This window comes from Corticium candelabrum, chromosome 6 (genome assembly GCF_963422355.1).
Source record: "Corticium candelabrum chromosome 6, ooCorCand1.1, whole genome shotgun sequence".
In the NCBI taxonomy this organism is placed as follows: domain Eukaryota; kingdom Metazoa; phylum Porifera; class Homoscleromorpha; order Homosclerophorida; family Plakinidae; genus Corticium; species Corticium candelabrum.
In genome coordinates, this window is record NC_085090.1 from 7,466,252 (window position 1) to 7,485,817 (window position 19,566).

Consider the following 19,566-nt stretch of genomic DNA (forward strand, 5'->3'; position numbering starts at 1 on the left):
GTCATTACAGGCCTTTTACAGCTGGGAAGAAATTTTCTCATTATGCTATTTCAATTTAATTTGTTCACAATGTTTAATTCGTACCCTTCTTGACCAGCAGCGTAGCTATGAGGGACTTGGGGGCAGAGACCTCCCCAAAGTTTGTCTATCTATATAAAAACTTGTAATGCGGTTACGATTGCTCGGTTGTATGCCACTGGATCGATGTTTTCCTTAACTATCTATGACATCGATGTTTTCGTTGACTATCTATGACATCGATGTCATTGTAGCCGCATTCGTTGCGAAGCGATCGACCGAGGAGGCTGATGCTTCAAAGTTCGTCACTTGTCTTGCTCAACTTCGCTAAGACTCTTGTAGGTTTCTCACGCAGCCAAAAGTCAGTAGAAACCTTAGCTACAGAATCGCTCTTTTCTCACGGTATCTCACGGCGACCGTAGTTAGATACCGTGTCTGGTGACAACGATACTAGCCTCGCAAGCCAGGCTCTTCCGCGCAGTCGCTGAGCTAAGCGCACGTGAATCACGCGAGGAGGAGGAGGAGCTTTTGCCGGAATTGCTCAAGCGCGAGAAGAGCCTGGTCGCTTTCGAGAACGTCAGACCCCGGATCCGGTTTCATAGCTTGGATAATGCTAATTCGATTTCCTAAAGAGCTCGCTAATGTAATTGCGTTTGATACATGAAGTGAAAACAAGCCGTCCGCGGAAAGCGCTTGAACACGAAAGCCAGTGACGTTGTTGATGGACGAAGTGCTGGTGAATAATGAGCCCAGGAATGGCCTACATCGGACTGGTCCGGTGAACCTACACTCTCCAGCAACGTTTCTTTCTACTGAACTCATCTGCAGGTTTGCGCGAATTGAAACCGACGTAGAAGTGTTCACCGCTCTTGCGCGTCTACTCTGACATCTAGAGTCTGTGGTGGAAATGGTGTGAGAACTGCCGGCCCTGTTTCACTCAACGGTTCATCAAAGCAGTGCCATACAGCTTGTTGACCTCTCCAGACGGGAACGGAGTTGACGTCGTGATCAGATGGCGAGTATTGCCAACGCAGTCTATCCGAAATGAACGTGTGACAGTACTTTCGACCTAGCAAGCAGCTCTTTTTACGATATTGGTTTGGCTCAGAACTGGTAAACACCTATACTAGGCGTGGGAAAACAGCAGTGCAGTGGACCTACCATGTTCAGGAAGTGTAGAGTTGACTCGTAGTTGCATGTGTTGTGTACTACGTACGACTTGTTTCAATGCATGGACTCTGAGTGCTACATACACTAACCGCGTACAATACATGAATTCATTTCTCAAACTACCGCGCTGCAAATTGGTAGTCGTCTAGATTCGGCGGTGTACTGTTGGCGAAACTGAATGCTGAAAAGGAGTCGTGACACTGCAGAATATTACATGGCTGAGCTGTCTATATACGTACTAGAAGCAAACGATGATGTCAACTACGTACTTCGCTCAAAACAAGCCAGTGCGTGAAGCGATGCCGCGTCGTTACTCAACTTCCTATCTACATGCTTAGCTAATCGAATTAGCCTTATCCAAGCTATGAAACCTCGAAAGCGACCAGGCTCTCCTCGCGCTGGAGCAATTCCGGCAAAAGTTCCTCCTTCCAAGAAGCAGCTCCCTTCTTGACATTTTTCACCAAGTAATTCACGTCTCCTTTCTTTCTCAGTACCCTGTATGGCCCTTTCCACGAACTTGATAACTTCTTCACATGACCCTTCTTTACTGCCGGACTATATAGCCAAACCAAGTCTCCTTGTTGGTATTAATGCCTTACTTCAATTTCCTTGTTATATGACTTTGCTTGATTCTGTTGTGCCTCTGCCAAACATTCTCTAACATTTTCCATACTCTTCATCTGTGCTTCACTTAGAGCCGAAACGTATTCTGACGTTAACTGTGGTACTTGTTCTTTTCCTTCCATGATAACATCTAACCGTTGTCGTCCATCCCTTCCAAACATTAGTTTAAACGGTGTTTCCTGTGCTGATGACTGTTTCGCTAATCTGTAAACCATCAACACCGTCGCAATCCACTCGTCCCAATTCTTCTGATTCTCATCCACATGTTTCGCTAAAAGATCTAATAGTGTTCTGTTTAACCTCTCAACCAAACCATCACACTGAGGGTGGTATGGTGTTGTTTTTGCCTATTTCATCCCCAGCAAAATCCATAGCTCTCTCATCACTGATCCTTCGAAATTCCTTCCCTGGTCACTATGCAACACAAGTGGCACCCCAAACCTTGATATTACTTCATTGTACAGTACTTTTGCAACAGTGGTAGCTTTCTGATCAGGCAACGGAAAAACCTCTGGCCACTTTGTATAGTAATCAGAAACCACTAACAAGTATTTATTTCCGTTGTTCGAAACAGGAAGAGGACTCAAAATATCCATGGCCAGCATTTCCATGGGTGACCCAATCGGTACGCTCATCAATGGCGCTCTTGGATTCACTGCTGGTCCTTTCCTTCTTGCACACACCACACAACAACGAACCCAGTCCATCACATCCGTAGTATACCCAGGCCACCATGCTCTCTCCTCAAGCCTAGCCAAGGTCTTCTCAACACCCATATGTCCTGCCTTGTCGTGTACCTCCTTGAGTACATCATGTATCATTGCACTTGGAATAAATAAAGCTTCTTTCTTTTCCCACCGTCCACCAGGTAGAGCCGGGTACCTTTCCCTATGTAACACTCCATTCCTGATGTGTAACTGGTAATACAATCGTTTGTATGATCTCAAACTTACATCTTGACTCCAAGACCTAGGTGGCTTATGTTGGTGTTCCAGCCGATAGATGACTTCAGCTAATACCTGGTCTTGTCTCTGCAGCATTGCCATTTCATCTAACTTCCAATCTGCTTCAAATCCGACTGCATTTACAGAGTAAGGAGCCATTACTTCGTCCAGAGTTTCTGTACCATATGCCTCTACTTTCTCTTGTTCTCCACTGTTCTGCCCCCCCCCCCCCCCTACTCTTCTTGACAGAGCATCAGCTGGCACATTCGCTTTCCCGGGGATGTGTTGTACAGAAAACTCGTATTCTGCTAGTGCGGCTAACCATCTAGCTAACCTTCCTTGAGGCTCTTTCATGCTCTTCAACCAGACCAGTGGTTGATGATCTGTCTTAAGCAAGAACGGTTTACCGTAAAGGTAACATCGGAAGTGGCCTATGGCCCAGACAATTGCTAGCATCTCCTTTTCGATGGTTGAATAGTTCTTTTCATGTTGGTGCAATGTCCTACTCGCAAAACTCACTACGCGTTCTGAGCCCTCAACTGTCTGTTGGAGTACTGCACCCAAACCAATCTCACTAGCATCCACAGATAACTCAAAAGGTAGACTAAAGTCTGGAAAAGACAACACAGGCCTTGTAGCCATCTTTTCTCGTATCTCTGTAAATGCTTTCTCACAGCTTACAGACCACTCAAATGGTTTCTTCTTCTTCAAAAGTTCGTATAGTGGTGCAGCAGTCTCAGAGAAATTAGGTATAAATCGCCTATAATACCCGGCCATACCAAGAAAGGTTTTCAGTTGGCTCACATCCTTGGGACTTGGGTATTCGCTCACTGCTTTAACCCTTTCGCTATTCGGTTGGAGTCCCTTTTCCGATACTGTATGTCCCAGATAACACACTTCTGATCGCACAAACTGACACTTACTAGGCTTTAGCTTCAGATTAGCCTTTTCCAATCTTTCAAACACTAGTCCCAGCCTTTGCATGTGCTTGTCCAAGCTCGACGAAAACACGATTACGTCATCTAGGTAAATTAGGCACTCCCACCACTGTAACCCTGCTAGTACTACCTCCATCATCCGCTGAAAGGTTGCAGGCGCATTGGCCAATCCAAAAGGCATTTTGTTAAATTGCCACAAACCCTTTTGCGTAACAAAAGCAGTTTTCTTTTTGTCTTCCTCTGCTACCGGCACCTGCCAGTACCCTGCTCTAAGTCTAAGGTAGTGAAATACCTCGCACCCGATAATGCATCCAACGTGTCATCTATTCTTGGGAGAGGGTAACTATCCTTTACTGTGACAGCATTCAAACGTCGGTAATCAATACAAAATCTGACACCACCATCTCGTTTCTTCACGAGAACTACAGGCGAGGACCACGGACTATTTGAACAACTCACTATTCCTGTGTCCAACATTAGTGTCACCTGTTTGTCAACCTCCTCTTTCAGTGTGTGTGGTATTCTACGTGGTAGTTGTTTCACAGGCTGTGCTGTGCCCGTAGGTATCTTATGCTCCACTACCCCTGTCGTACCTATGTCCATAGGTCCAGTCGAAAAGACACTATGATACTTAAGCAGTACTCGTGACAGCTCGTTTCTTTCCTTGTCACCAAGATGGTCCAAATGAAAGATACTCAAAAAGTTCTCAGTGTCGTTCATCTCCGTAGCCACCATTCCACACACTAAACCTGACTGCTCTACTGTACTCACCTCCTCAATGTCAACCAGTTCTGTTATTACTGCTCGTGTCTTCACAAAAGTTGTGTCTCGAAGATTCAATAACTGCACTGGCACTTCACCTTGTTCTCCGTCTACTAATGCTCTAGCAACCATAACACCCGTTTTATCAACAAAACCAGCATTCGGCTCAATCACCCTTGCCCCAGTAAGACAGCATGGCCTCCCTTCAGAATCCACAACTTGACCCTTGATCATACGCCTACTGGTACTCGGCATGGTAAAGCTATGCCTTACTGCAAGAAAACACAAACCAACTGAAGGTGTCTTCAGACGCAACAGTCTCTCCTTTAGATCCAAAACTACTGCATGTTGTGACAAGAAGTCAATCCCTAAGATGAGTCCTGGTATGTCAACATTAGCCACAACAAACTTGTGAGAGATAGTCCATTCACTCATCCTAATCACTAATGACAACTCCCTGTCACCTGAATGTTAGAGCTATCTACATTCTTGAGTGCAAACCCTTCAGGCAAAGAACCTATTTGCATGTCCAACTGTGATTGTTCACCGGTAAATGTTTCTAGCCATTTGTGTGAAATCACGGAAACTGACGCCCCAGTGTCTACCAAACAATTCCATGCCTTCCCTCCAATAACAACGGACACCAACAACGACGACGAATCACTAAATACCTTCCGAGTCCAACGACATGATGCAATGTGTTTTTTCTCCGGCTTACCAAATGAACTCTTGCTTCCTCTCGAAACCGCCTTCTTCATTAGAGGCTTCATTGTACTCTGCATTTGTTCGCATCTGTCACTTTGTCACGCCCCAACACCATTCTTCTGCGAGAACACGCCCGTGCCAAATGACCTAACTCACCACAAACATAACATGGACCAATGTCCTTCCCACGATATCTGGATACATCATTAGTAGGACAAAACCGCTTGTAATGTCCGTACTCACCACAACCAAAACATTGCACTTGTTTGACATTCCGTTGCGTCTGCTTCGCCTCCCCTCTTACCGGGTGTGATGTCTTCTCGAGAGTGTCCAGTCGATCTGATATAGCTCGCATTGCTCTCATAATGTGACCCGACGCACTCTCTTCTTCGTCGTCATCCTCACACGCCGTTACGCCAGCGATTCGCCTAGCTCGCAAGCCTCTGCGCTTCTCCAACAGCATCAACTCCCTAGCTCGCGTAACCGTATCTTCAAGCGTTTTAGGTGCGAGGATGAACAATTGATCCGCGACAGGCGTTGGCAAACCCTCCAGAAAGTAATCGATCAATTGCCTATTACGAAGTTCGTTAGGCAAATTCGGCGCTGCCCGATCGATCAGCCGCTCTAACGCTCGTAGGAAGACCTCTACATCCTCTCCAGCCTGCATCTTCCGGTCTTGCAGCTGTCGATGCGCTAATCGACGAGCTTCTTCTGTGTCCGGGGCAAAAGACTGCTTGATCCCTTTTACCAGGTCATCGTACGACTCGGCAGTTGCGTGCCTTTCATATACAGCGAATGCCCTTTCTTTCAGCAGCAGCGGAAGCCTTAGTAGTTTCTCGTCTGCATCCCAATTACCGATTCGCCTTCGCGCAGATGTCAAAGCGCTTCACCCAGAGCTCGAAATCATCGTCACCAAACGATTCTGGCAGCTGTGGCGTACGAGGGACTTGAACAACTACGTTCGGCTGCACTTCATGCTGCACCTCTTCGGCGATTTCCGCGATGTTCGATTCCTGGTCGCTCAAATCCACTCAGGAAATCCCACTCCTTGACACCAGATGTAATGCTACTATACGAGTAGACAACACGGACGAGGATCGCTTGGATACCGAGACAACAACAGTCCTTGACGGTCAAGTACCGACTCCCAATATTTATGATTACAAACGTTTATATAGCAAGTGCACGCCCACTAATCACACTACTACTGTTACATATACCACACTGCCATGGAATGCGAATGCCGTACGCGAGTTCAAATCAAGGAGACGTACGTTGTACATGCATTGGTGGTAAGAGTTGACCTACTCTATTTAACACAATTCATCGCGGTTCTCGCCTATTTGCACTGGCATCAAGCAAACTCGGGTGTCCGATACTAGAGAAAAAGACCCGCCCCTCTTCTCCAGCTTCCTGAAGGGCAACGTCTAGAGCTGCCGATCTGTTGTTATCACTGCGAGTAGAAGAGACGTGTACCTATTATTTCAAGGGGCAGGCAATGAACTGTGGTACCGTCGAAAGCAAAAACCGGCGGCTGTCCAATATTTGATATACGATATACGGAAGAACAGCGGAAGTTCAATTTTGTCACCGTAAACAACAATACGCCAAGTGATCAAGCTGAATCTAGCATGTCGTGTTACCGTATGACTACTCTCTACACTCATGCCTTAGAGACAAGAAATCTTCGTCTGATTTCCGTACACCGGTGTCCGATTATTATGTACTAGTACTACCCGCCCTATGGGCGGTGGCAATCTATCGTTGTACGCCACTTCTGCAAAGAAGACGCACCTTCCGTGACACACGGACGCACGCACGCACGCAAAAGCGGCCAGGTGAGCCGGCACATCTTGTACTCTGGGAACTAGAGGATGGCGTACAGTGACTGGCGAGCGCACGTCACATCCGCATACTCAGTTAATTGATTGAGCAAACAAACTCCGGCTCAATCCGCCTCGACCGTTCGTCTCGGAATTGCGATCTCGACCGGCCCACCGACCGGCGTCGTATCGATCAGCGCGTTGCAGACAGACAGACATGTGGATAGACGGAAGTGGGCGTTCCCGAGTGTTCCGCGCATCTCATTTCAGTTCGCCAAAGTCTCGTTTCGTGCCGTCGGAGGAAGTCGAGGCGAAATCCAACGCGACCGTTCGTCTCGGACTTGCGATATCGACCGGCCCACCGCGTTTCGCGACGATCCGAGACCGGCGTCGTGTCGATCTGCCAGTTACAGAGATGTGGACAGATGGAAGTGGGCGTTCCAGAGTGTTCGCGTATTAATTAGGATGACACTACCAAACAACGGCCGGTCTCGTGTCTGCAAAAGCTATACTATAAATGGAGTCAGGATTGTTACTTTATCAACGTTACCGTGCAGATTATTTTCTTTGTTTACACTCACAGAATCAGATAGTGCACGGGAAGATGATGAACCCACCAGCTCTAGAGAACGTAAGAAGCGGCTATCCGCGTCTTCTAGATGACGGAATAAACAAAAATGATTACATCATCAGTGTGTGCTGCTAGATATAAAGGATACGTGAATGAGGATAGCAGACAATTTACTGCAGAGACCGAGGAGAGAAGAGACTTGCAGACTCTTTTGGATCTGAATACTTGTTAGCAACAAGAATGACTTTTCTCAAGTAAGCGAAATCAGTCTTTTGTCTAATGAGAACGGGTGATATGTTTCGAATGTTTTAAAGGTTTATTGCATTTTGTACTTTATTTCTGGATTTGATCTTTACGGTCACGGTCAATGGACAGTCAGTAAGTCAGGTAAGACGAGCAATCAGTTAGTTGTCGTGTATAGCAATCTCTACAAGTTTCTCAAACTCTTCTACAAAACTTATTTCTTGTTTTAGAGCAAAGCCCACAGCAGTCCCATCTGCAGTCGTGGTAAGACTCTAAATTCGAGCATTTAAATTATAAATGATAATAATAACAACAGACGTTTTTGCTGTAGGTCCACCCGGACTGCCCGGAAGAGACGGTAAGTAAAATATAGTTGCTAAGCATTTACTTACTTGTTTGTTTATTTATTTATTTGCTTACTTATTTGTTTATTTCTTCTTTAGGTCTCCATGGTCGAGATGGTAAGATGATTGCTTATTGGTGGTTTTGTAGTAAAATAGTTGATTTTACGCTAATTAGGACTTCCTGGCATTCCTGGAAGGGCTATTTCATCCGGCAGCACGAGTTCGGTAGGTCCAAAAGGAGAGAAAGGAAGCGTTGGACCAGCTGGAGCCAAAGGTGCTAGAGGACAACCCGGAACACGTTAGTTTATTGCATTGGTTGCATAGTACGCTGTCTTTACTGAGCTTAACTAATTAACTACGTATACAAACTACGTACACAAGCAATTAAGTAAGAATGTTGTATTTTGTTTTCTACAGCTGCTCGTGGTCCATACGGTACGAGTGGTGTTACCTACGTTCAGTGGGGAAGGAAGAAATGCTCTGCATATGGAGTACAAACTCTCTACTCTGGAGTCGCTGCTGGATCACACTACAAGAGTAAAGGGGATGGAGCTAACACTCAGTGTCTTCCACTTGATCCTGTTTGGGGAAATTATAAAGATGGCGTTCAAGGAGCAAGTTTTATTTTTGGAGCAGAGTACGAATTGTGGCAAGGCATTCAACCATTTGAAAACAAAAGATTGGCTGACAACGATGTTACTTGTGCTGTGTGTTACTCTGCCACTAAGAACACTCAATTCATGTTACCAGCAAAAAACATTTGTCCCAGTGGATGGAGCAGGGCATACTATGGATATCTCATGGCAGAAAAGTATAATCATGCAGGAAGTAACACATACCTTTGTGTTGACCACAGGGCAGAAGGAACAGTTGGAGGTGCTCCAAATAAGGACCAGTCTACATTTTACCCTGTTGAGGCTCGATGTGGATCACTTCCTTGTCCTCCCTACGTTGACGGTCGAGAGCTTACCTGCTCTGTGTGTCTCAAGTGACAAAAAACAAGAACGTTTTGACATAGAACACAACCACAATACAACAGAAGAGTAGGATTTCATGTCTTGTCTTTCCTAGAAAAGCTGTGAACACGAAACAGTTGTATACTTGTATATCTTATTCACTAGTCGTATCAACTACTTTGCTACATGTCAATTGCAATTAGCTAATAAAACAAAACTGTTCAATCACAAGTGTAGAAAGACGACCTCGATGAGACAACACCACCAGTCAACAGTCACGAGTAACAAAGACAGTTAACATAAAGAGGAAAGCATATAGATAAGCTGCACTTTAGACCTTAGCAAGACCCTCAGCTAAACCCATACCTGCTTGTAGCAGATACTACAACTTTAGAAACCATCAATTGCTGTAATTTATAAGTGGCAAGCCAACAAGACACACCAACAAGCCAACTAAAAATGAGTGTTTAGTAAATACCAAGTGCGCACTACTATAAGACCCCTTGATCAAACTAAATCTGAATTCCTGCTTCCATGCAAAAGCTTGCACAACAGCATCGCTCAAGCCGTACATTTTTACTTTGGCAAATTTGTATCGTCATGCTAACTATTTCTACCTCATCAAAATCAATTTATCAACTAAAGAAGTGACCATCTACAGTACCACCTGAAACTGCGTCCGGCTTCACATACCCAGTACAGTGCAACCCATCTCAAAAATATTTGTTTGTATTACATATCACCTATTACAAAGGTCTAGCTGATCTAATAGACCAAGCGGTCAGTTTTTCACTTGAAAACAAGTAAACACAGGAGATGAACTGCATTGTTTCTTGACACTCATTTATTGTTAATTTTGTAAAACTTTTTGCAAATTAGAATTTTCGCATTCTGTGTGCTAGTTACTTGTTAGCTGTGGTCTGTATATGCACACATAAAAATCGAGTCAATCGATTCTAGTCACAATTCAGTACATGAGTAGTTGTAACAGTCACGGATGACGGATCCATGCAGGCGGTGTCACCGGGGTGCACCCATTGAGACTCGTTTTTTTAACCCTAAGCGTAGCAAGGGTTATAGTAGGGTTATAGTAGTCGTCTTACCGGAAGTGGCGACCGACCGACTCGACGGAAATACCGACTCGACGATTCGACGAAAACGACCAACTTTGGAATGTATAGCGTGCGTTCACTTTTATCGCTCGTGTAATCTCGACATATGGTTAACGTTGTTGGAGTTTGTCCTCTAGTATAGGCGGAGTCACGCAGGAAGTTCCAATTTTGATTACTGATCATGACTTTCGAGTGTACTTTAAAGGCCATAGCGAACAGAGAGTAAGTGAACAGAGAGTAAGTGAACAGAGAGTAAGGTGAACCTGCGACAAAGCGCCGCATCAAAGTGATTTACCGTTTGATGATAAGACTGCCTGTCCTTTCTCACTGTATAAACAAGTGTTGGGATGCATATGCTTGTGTTTCTAGTGACGTGCACGTGGTGTTAATTTGTACATGCTTGCAAGTAAACGTAGGGAGTCCCAGCAACTTCCCTAGTCCGAACAAATTCACTAATGCAAACAAGGCTTGCTATGGGGCTGTTCGAATTAGCGAGGTTCTACAACAAATGTACGCGGAACTGGAAAGAGGTCAATTTTTCGCGCGCGGCGCTTAGGGTTCAGCACTGTATAGTGCTTCCATGTTTTCTAGTTCTGATTGCACACGGGTACGTCATTACAGACCCTTTACAACTGAGAAGAAATTCTCTCATCATGCTTTTTCAATTTAATTTGTTCACAATATAATATTTAATTCGTACCCTCCTTGACCAGCGGCGTAGCTATGGGGGACTTGGGGCCAGAGACCTCCCCAAAATTTGTCTATCTATATACAAACTCGCAATGCGGTTACGATTGCTCGGGTGTAGTATGCCATTGGATCGATGTTTTCCTTGACTATCTATGATATCGATTTCATTGTAGCCGCATTCGTTTCGGAGCGATTGACAGAGGAGACTGATGCTTCAAAGTTTGCTTCTTGACCCTACTGTATGGACACACATGAAATGTAAACAGCACAGTCACTTGTCTTGCTCAACTTCACTAGGACTCTTGTAGGTTTCTCACGCAGCCAAAAGTCAGTAGAAACCGTAGCTACAGAATCGCTCTTTACTCACGGTATCTCACGGCGACCGTGGTTAGATACCGTGTCTGGTGACAACGATACTAGCCTCGCAAGCCGGAGGAGCTTTTGCCGGAAATGCTTCAGCGCGAGAAGAGCCTGGTCGCTTTCGAAAACGTCAGACCCCCGATCCGGTTTTATAGCTAGGATAAGACCAATTCGATTTCCTAAAGAGCTCGCTAATGTAATTGCGTTTGATACATGAAGTGAAAACAAGCCCTCCGCGGAAAGCGCTTGAACACGAAAGCCAGTGACGCTGTTGATGGACGAAGTGCTGGTGAATAATGAGCCCAGGAATGGCCTACATCGGACTGGTCCGGTGAACCTACACTTTCCAGCAACGTTTCTTTCTACTGAACTCATCTGCAGGTTTGCGCGAATTGAAACCGACGTAGAAGTGTTCACCACTCTTGCACATCTACTCGGACATCTAGAGTCTGTGGTGAAAATGGTGTGAGAACTGCCGGCCCTGTTTCACTCAACGGTTCATCAAAGCAGTGCCATACAGCTTGTTGACCTCTCCAGACGGGAACGGAGTTGACGTCGTGATCAGATGGCGAGTATTGCCAACGCAGTCTATCCGAAATGAACGTGTGAAAGTACTTTCGACCTAGCAAGCAGCTCTTTTTACGATATTGGTTTGGCTCAGAACTGGTAAACACCTATACTAGGCGTGGGAAAACAGCAGTGCAGTGGATCTACCATGTTCTGGAAGTGTAGAGTTAACTCGTAGTTGCATGTGTTGTGTACTACGTACGACTTGTTTCAATGCATGGACTCTGAGTGCTACATGCACTAACCGCGTACAATACATGAATTCATTTCTCAAACTACCGCGCTGCAGATTGGTAGTCGTCTAGATTCGGCGGTGTACTGTTGGCGAAACTGAATGCTGAAAAGGAGTCGTGACACTGCAGAATATTACATGGCTGAGCTGTCTATATATAAGCGAACGATGATGTCAACTACGTACTTCGCTCAAAACAAGCCAGTGCGTGAAGCGATGCCGCGTCGTTACTCAACTTCCTATCTACATGCTTAGCTAATCGAATTAGCCTTATCCAAGCTATGAAACCTCGAAAGCGACCAGGCTCTTCTCGCGCTGGAGCAATTCCGGCAAAAGTTCCTCCTCCTCGCGTGATTCACGTGCGTTTAGCTCAGCGACTGCGCGAAAGAGCCTGGCTTGCGAGGCTAACAATGTCTATGACAACGATACCATGTCGATGAGAACGTGTCTGGTGTCTTTACTGCAAGATAAACCATGTCCGGTAGTAGCAAGTATTCAGTTAACGACGGACGGTCTCTTGTCTGCAAAATTCTGCCTGTTCTCTCGCTACAAAACGTCTATAAAAGTGGGCGTACCTCGTAGCATCGTGATCGAAGCTTGTCCTCCCATTCTAGAGGTCACGGCTAGTCATCAAGGACAAGTTTTGTCCACCTCGTCTCGCAAATCCTGCATGTAACACTATATATTGACAGGACAAAAGCGTGTCTTGCTCACGACTCTCCTCAACGAGTCAGTAAAAACTCACTTTGGTAGAACTCGGCGCGCTTGCCCTAGAGAAGAGATCCGGGTCGTACGTCACTCTTCACGGTTTCTCACAGCGACTCGCAGCTAAATTTCCTCATGCATGCCTGGTGTCTTTTACCGTTAGCAAGCTTTGAGCTAACGACGGACAGTCTGCAGAAAAGATACCCTTAGATGGAGTTGGAATTGTCCATTACCGTGCAGATTATTTTCATTGTTTACTAGCTGTCATAGAACCAGATAGTACTGCACGGGAAGGTGATGTAACCGGACAGCTCTACAACGTTAGTCCGTGTCTTCTAGATGACGGAAGCCAAATGTGTGATAGTTATAAAGGATACGTGAATGAGGGTCTAGCAGACAACTTGCTGCAGAGATCGAGAAAGAGACGACTTGCAGACTCTTTTGGATTTGATTACTTGTTCTCTAGCTACAAGAATGGCTTTTTTCAAGCAAGTAGAATTAGTTTTTGTATACAGATGAGAACGATCGATATGTGTTGTAAAGGTTTGTTGCAATTTATACTTTAATTCTGGATCTCATCTTCTTTTTCACGGTCAATGGACAGTCAGTGAGTCAGGTAAGACAAGCAGTAAGTCAGTTGTGACAATGTCGTGCAACAATCTCTACAAGTTTCTACAACTGTCTAACACTTTTGTTGATTTAGAGCCACACCCAGCAAAGCAGTCCCATTTGCAGTCGTGGTAAGACACCCTAATGGAGCATCTAGATAATACTACTTGACGTTTACTGTATAGGTCCACCCGGATTGCCTGGAAGAGACGGTAAGTAAAAAATTCACTTAAAAACGCATTTAACTTTCTATTATTACCAAAGTCTCTTTTTGACACAACTATACTACAGACCACAAAGACTAGTTTTGAAATGACACTAAACTTCAGTTCTAAGCTACTTGGGTAGTTGCTACAAAAATTAAACTTCTGGCATCACAAGATACTGCTTTAATTAACTGCCACTACCTACTAAAGTATAAAGTGTAGTACACTGTACAAAAGAGATTGCATCTAGTAACAGTAAGACCTCGACTCTTGTGACATCAAAAATAAATTTGCATGCTCTCTAACTTGACTACAGTACATGCTGCGTGCACGTCCACCTCTGCTTTCTGTGCATTTGATGATACAAGAAACAATCTGAAACTAGTCAACCTTCACGTTAATGTGGAGGGTACTCTACTTGTTTTATACATTAAAAAATTTATGCAAAAATAAATTTCAATTATTATTTTAAATGTATTATTAATTTGAAAAATTACATGAATTCACACATCTATGCATTTGTCTTGTAGGTCTTCCTGGTCGTGATGGTAAGAACTAATTATTGCTTTTTACTTCACTGTTCTCTTGATTAATTAATCTAACTGAACACGATAAATCTTAGGCCATCCAGGTGTTCCTGGCGTTCCTGGAAAATCAATTCAAACTGGTTGTGGAAGTCCAGCAGGTGTAAAAGGAGAGAAAGGAGACATTGGACCAGTTGGAAACAAAGGTGCTAGTGGAGACGTTGGACCAAGTGGACCCAAAGGCAACAGTCATACTGGCAAACCAGGTCCAACAGGTCCAAAAGGAAGAAAAGGAGATGTCGGACCAGCTGGAATCAAAGGTGCTAGAGGAGAACCCGGAATACGTTAGTTTATTGCATCATCTAGATACTTTCTTGTCTTTTGAATTAAAAAGTAACAAAATATTGTATTTTGTTTTCTACAGCTGCTCGTGATCCAACAGGTACGAGTGGTGTTACTTACATTCAATGGGGAAGGAAGAAATGCTCGGCTCATGGAGTACAAACTCTCTACTCTGGAGTCGCTGCTGGATCAAAATGGAATGAAGGCGGAGGTGGAGCTAACACTCAGTGTCTTCCACTTGATCCTATATGGGGAAATTACAGAAGCGGTATTCAAGGAGCAAGTTACATTTATGGAGCAGAGTATGAATTTGATCAAGAAATTTATCTGTTCAACAACAGAGGGTTACATGAACACGATGTTCCTTGTGCTGTGTGTTACGCTGCCAATAAGAACACTCAGTTCATGTTACCAGCAAAGAACGTCTGTCCCAGTGGATGGAGTAGAGCATACTATGGATATCTCATGGCAGAACGACATAATCATTCAGGAAGAAGCATGTACCATTGTGTCGACTACAACGCAGAGGGAACAGTTGGAAGTAGTTCTAATAACAACGGTAATGGATTTTTCCCTGTTGAGGCTGTATGTGGATCACTTCCTTGCCCTCCCTACGTCAATGGTCGAGAGCTGACCTGCTCTGTGTGTCTCAAGTGAGCAGCAAGAACAGTTCAAGTCGTAACATAAAACCACAACACAACAATAATAAGATGTGCATGTGCTAAACGTCTTTGCAGCTAAAACAGTATGAACGCAATCATTCACTTGTAATAGCTTGTGCAGTATTGATATCAACTACTTTGCTAAAAGCCAGCATTAGCAATTAGTTATTAATAAAGCAAATCTGTTCAATAACTCAGTCACAACGTCTACAGACAGACGAATTCAACAACAAACACCACCAGTCAACAGATCATAAGTAACAATGCCAAAGAGCAGAGCACAGCAGATAACAAAACACAATCCATCTCAAAAATACTATTTACTGTATCCCATATCACCTAAGGTGTCTCATCTACACAAATTCTGTCAATACAACAAGCGGTCAGTGCAGCCAACATTGACAAAAGTTCAACTGTCATTGTACTTGCAGTCATTAATATCAAATCAGCCACACAGAAGCCATACAAACTTGTCAGTAAACACACGACTAGCAACAACCGCTCATTACGCCAACGCCAGTCGTTAACCTTTTACCTTGATGACGTCATACTACCTTAATGACGTCATCAAAATGTTTTACGCTTGTACAAGTAATGAGTCTCTTACAAAATTGTGCAGCCGCTGTTTCGTCGCTCCCGAGGAATGGACGTTGTGGTCTGATGCATGGCAGGTCGATGACCTGCATGCGTGGCACCTCTCGACATCGAAGCTTGATACGCCGAACGTTGCCGCTGCAGTTGATCAATTTCTTCGCGATGTAGCTCGAGAGCGAGTTGACGACTAGAACAAACACAAACAGTTGAAGATCAGTGACCAGGAAGTGTCACCAAGCAAACACACAAACAAGTAAAGAGACAACGTATTACCATCAACACACACACACACACAGAATACATTAGTCAGTCACATGATCTATGAGCATTTCAATCGAGGCATAAATTGTGGACGAGGATGTGGCATTTATCATAAAACCAATGTGCCCAAACATACACTATTTCACTTGACAAGCTTGTACAGACTCCAAAACATGCAAAGAAACTTACTATAGACTTCGTGTGTGTAACACTGACAGCAAGTGTTTACCAATAATTATTATTTAGTATTTTTTATTTTTTATTTATTTATTATGTGGTGCTTTAAATAAATAATTAATTAATTATTTACTTATTATTTACATATGAGTCACCGTCGTGGCTTAGTCATTAGCGACAATGGCTACCACTCCATGGTTTGGGGGTTCAAACCCCAGTGTCACGACAGTAAATTATGAAACTTAGCTGTCTTTCTTTCTCATGTTTCTCTAGCTTTATCTCTGACTATGACTCATTTCAGTCGTTGGGGAGTTTCTGTGGTCTGGCGAACGGTCCATTGACAATGACGTTCCGCACTTTCTTGATGGTCATTGATATGAACTAGGCATACTGTTCACGAGTTCGTGGTCACTGCAATGCCTGCAATCTATATCGAATTGGCTAGTCATTGATCGTCGTGTGGACTACACAGAAACATGTTCCCTGCTGGGCTCACCTGCCAGGTTGGTGGGTGCCCAGCTGGGGGTAAAGACCCCACTTGCCCATCATGGAGGGGCATAACGACACATATTTATTTATTTATTATTTATTAGTTACCAATTATTTATTTTTATTTTATTTATTTATTGGTTACTATTGGTTACCAAGCACACTATTTCACTCAACAAGCTTCTAAAGACTCCACAACATGCAGTGGAAATTACTATAGACTTCATGTGTGTAACACAGACAGCAAAAATGTTCCCAATAATTATTATTTACTGTTTTATTTATTTATTTATTTCTTGGTTACCAATTATTTGTACAGTCTGTATCGTCTATAGCGTGGGTCTTTGAATGTCGAGTTTCTATTACTATATGCGGTAATTACTATAGACAATCACGAGTCGCATGACTCCTTCATCAAAAGTCGTACAACTCTTACATCGCAAGTCGACTCTTACCATACGACGTGTTGCACAATCTAGCGCAACGGGCAAGGCACTTGCTTGTCACACTTTAATCTAGCGCACGCGGGCAAGGTACATTCTTGTCACACTTGTTTGCTAAAGTTCGCAAGTGCTCTCTGGAATCTCATCATTGCAGCAGAGGTTTCTTCTCGCTCGCTAGTTCTCGCTGGTTGAATCCTGTTGGTACGCTGCTCTTGTCGTCAAAATGGCCCAGAAGAGAGTCAGTCTGACTGTTGAGAAAAAGCTTGAAATGCTTGAATATGCCGAGAAAAACCCAAAAGCCAGCCAAGGAGACATTGCTCGTCATTTCTCCATCACCCACCCCACAGTCTCGACCATTCTGCACAAGAAAGATTCCTTGCTGGCACTAGCTTCCAAGGGATCGAGGAGTGTAAAGAGAAACTGGTCCACACGCTGCAATGTTCTAGAGAAGGGCGTGGAATCATATTACACCACGTGCAAGGAGAGATCCCTGAACTCCATCAGTTACGATTTTGCTTATCACAAAGGGTAAAACCATCGCTGAAGAACTGCAATGAGCTGGTCTTGCTGATGCCAAAGATGTTCCATCGAGTGACGCTGGCTGGAAGAGTTACGTTCACCGGTTCCTGAAGAAATGAAGCATAACTTCCAAACGTCATCATGGAGAGTCTGCTGATGCAGACACCGCTGCTGTCTGGAATTTCTTTGATGGTGTCTGGCCAGAGTTGTTTAGTAGCGTGAGTAACGATCCCTCTTGCGTGTTCAACATGGACGAGACGGGTCTGTTTTGGAGAGCTCTTCCTCATAGAACGCTTGCGCAGGTGAGTGAGAACGTCAAGGGCAGCAAGGTGCAGAAGGATAGGATCACGTTTGCAGTGGCAACATGCATGGATGGGACCAGGCTGCCTCTACATGGCATTGGAACCGCTACGATGCCTCATGCTGTGGCAGCTGCTCACACCACTCCAGCTAACGCTCTTGGTGGTCGCTGGACAAGCAACAACAAAGGGTGGATGACAGAGACTGTCTTCTGCGATTGGCTGCTTGAGTTCAATCGACTGTTTCGCCGCAAAGGCAAGAAAGTTCTTTTGTTGGTAGACAACTGTCCAGCACACAAGTGTGAAGCAATTCAAGACAGCCTTGATCATGTCAATGTTGTGTTTCTCCCTCCCAACACGACCAGCATTATTCAGCCGTGTGATGCTGGCATTATTAACGCATTCAAGCTGAACTACCGCCGCCTGATGCTGAGGAAAGTTGGCGGGCTAGTTGATACTCCCACCATTGAAAAGCTGGACACCAAGGCCCTGAAGAAGAACATCAACATGCTCCACTGCCTCAAGTATGCAAAAGATGCTTGGCAGTCTGTGACAGAGACCACTGTTCAGAATTGCTGGAGGAAGGATGGGTTCTCTGCTGAGATGCAAGCCACTGAGAACAACACTGTCCCTGAAGGCCAGTCTGAGCTTGCCCAGGACATCCAAGAGCTTTCAGAACTTGACAAGGATGCGCCGTCTACACCCGTTTTGATTATGAATATTGAACATCCTATTCCAATATCCGATGAACTACCTTATCCGGTCACCTTATAGACGATCCAGACTGTATATTCATTATTTAGTTATTTTTTCTTATTTTTTATTATAATAACTTTATTGATATTAATAACTTTAACTACAACAATACTGGCAACAGACTGCTACAACAGCTGCGACTAAAAGAAACAATAATTGATTCATTACCAATTATTAATTATTTATTTAATTATTTATTTATTTATTTATTATTTTTATTGATTGGTTACCAATTTTTCTATTTTTTATTTGGTATTTATCAATCTGGCATGTCTAACTATGTTTCAGCAGGAAACATGCACGAACCACAACGTTCCAGCACTCAAAACACACTCACAACTGTGTACCGACAAAGCAACTCATGTGATGAATGTGAACTCACTCAAAACAAAGGGCTGAGTCGTTTGCCGTCTCTTCTGGTAGAGCAACGACTGCTGGCTGTTCGAATGCGCTTGTGGGCTGTCCTGCTGTGTTGGTGCTGGTTTGTTGTTCAGCTGCGGCGTCTGCCTCGTCTTCACTTTGCTGCAACGTGACGGCCATCAGGTAACTGAGAAAAACAACAATCAAGATGACAGCAAATGCATTCGCATGACAGATGATTACAAGTTTGTACACACACAGACTGATAAACTGTGGTGTATTGCATGAGTAAATAAATGACTGCCGGTGCCTATACAAAGCTCCTTCTATTCGAATAGAAATTAAGTACTAAATGCTAACAGCAGAGCATTGACAATAAAGTGTGACTAAAGAGATGCAAATTCAATAATTCTACACTCTAAATGAGATCTCCACAGATAGACAGCCAAACAGACAGCCAGACAGACGGAGACAGAGAGACAGACAGACAGACAGACACAGACAGACAGACAGCCAGCCAGACAGACAGACAGACACAGACAAACAAACAGACAGTACCCT

At 44.2% G+C, this 19,566-nt stretch overlaps 3 protein-coding genes and 1 long non-coding RNA gene across 4 annotated transcripts in view; 2 read left to right on the forward strand and 2 right to left on the reverse strand.

The window, feature by feature from the left end:
• Positions 1–5,222: 5,222 nt before the first annotated feature.
• Positions 5,223–6,392, reverse strand: LOC134180908 (uncharacterized). The gene is made up of 2 exons (XM_062648093.1): positions 6,382–6,392; positions 5,223–6,045 (listed from the first exon to the last, which is right to left on the reverse strand). The coding sequence occupies exons 1-2, from the start codon at positions 6,390–6,392 to the stop codon at positions 5,223–5,225; spliced, it is 834 nt and encodes a 277-aa protein (XP_062504077.1).
• Positions 6,393–7,718: 1,326 nt separating this feature from the next.
• LOC134180712 (uncharacterized) lies at positions 7,719–8,157 on the forward strand. The gene is made up of 4 exons (XR_009970039.1): positions 7,719–7,809; positions 7,870–7,942; positions 8,029–8,062; positions 8,130–8,157. It is a non-coding gene; the product is annotated as an uncharacterized LOC134180712 (long non-coding RNA).
• A 90-nt stretch (positions 8,158–8,247) lies between these two features.
• LOC134180909 (uncharacterized) lies at positions 8,248–9,191 on the forward strand. Its single transcript, XM_062648094.1, has 3 exons — positions 8,248–8,259; positions 8,340–8,367; positions 8,560–9,191. Exons 1-3 carry the CDS (start codon positions 8,248–8,250, stop codon positions 9,132–9,134), a joined length of 615 nt encoding a protein of 204 aa, XP_062504078.1. The 3' UTR covers positions 9,135–9,191.
• Positions 9,192–15,505: 6,314 nt separating this feature from the next.
• LOC134181347 (ubiquitin carboxyl-terminal hydrolase MINDY-1-like) overlaps positions 15,506–19,566 on the reverse strand; it is a 7,347-nt gene continuing 3,286 nt past the window's right edge. The window contains exons 6-7 of the mRNA XM_062648610.1: positions 19,028–19,192; positions 15,506–15,888 (exon numbers count right to left, since the gene is read on the reverse strand). Coding sequence (XP_062504594.1) covers positions 15,711–15,888; positions 19,028–19,192 — 343 coding nt within the window. The 3' untranslated portion in view covers positions 15,506–15,710. The remainder of the gene's footprint in view (positions 15,889–19,027; positions 19,193–19,566) is intronic.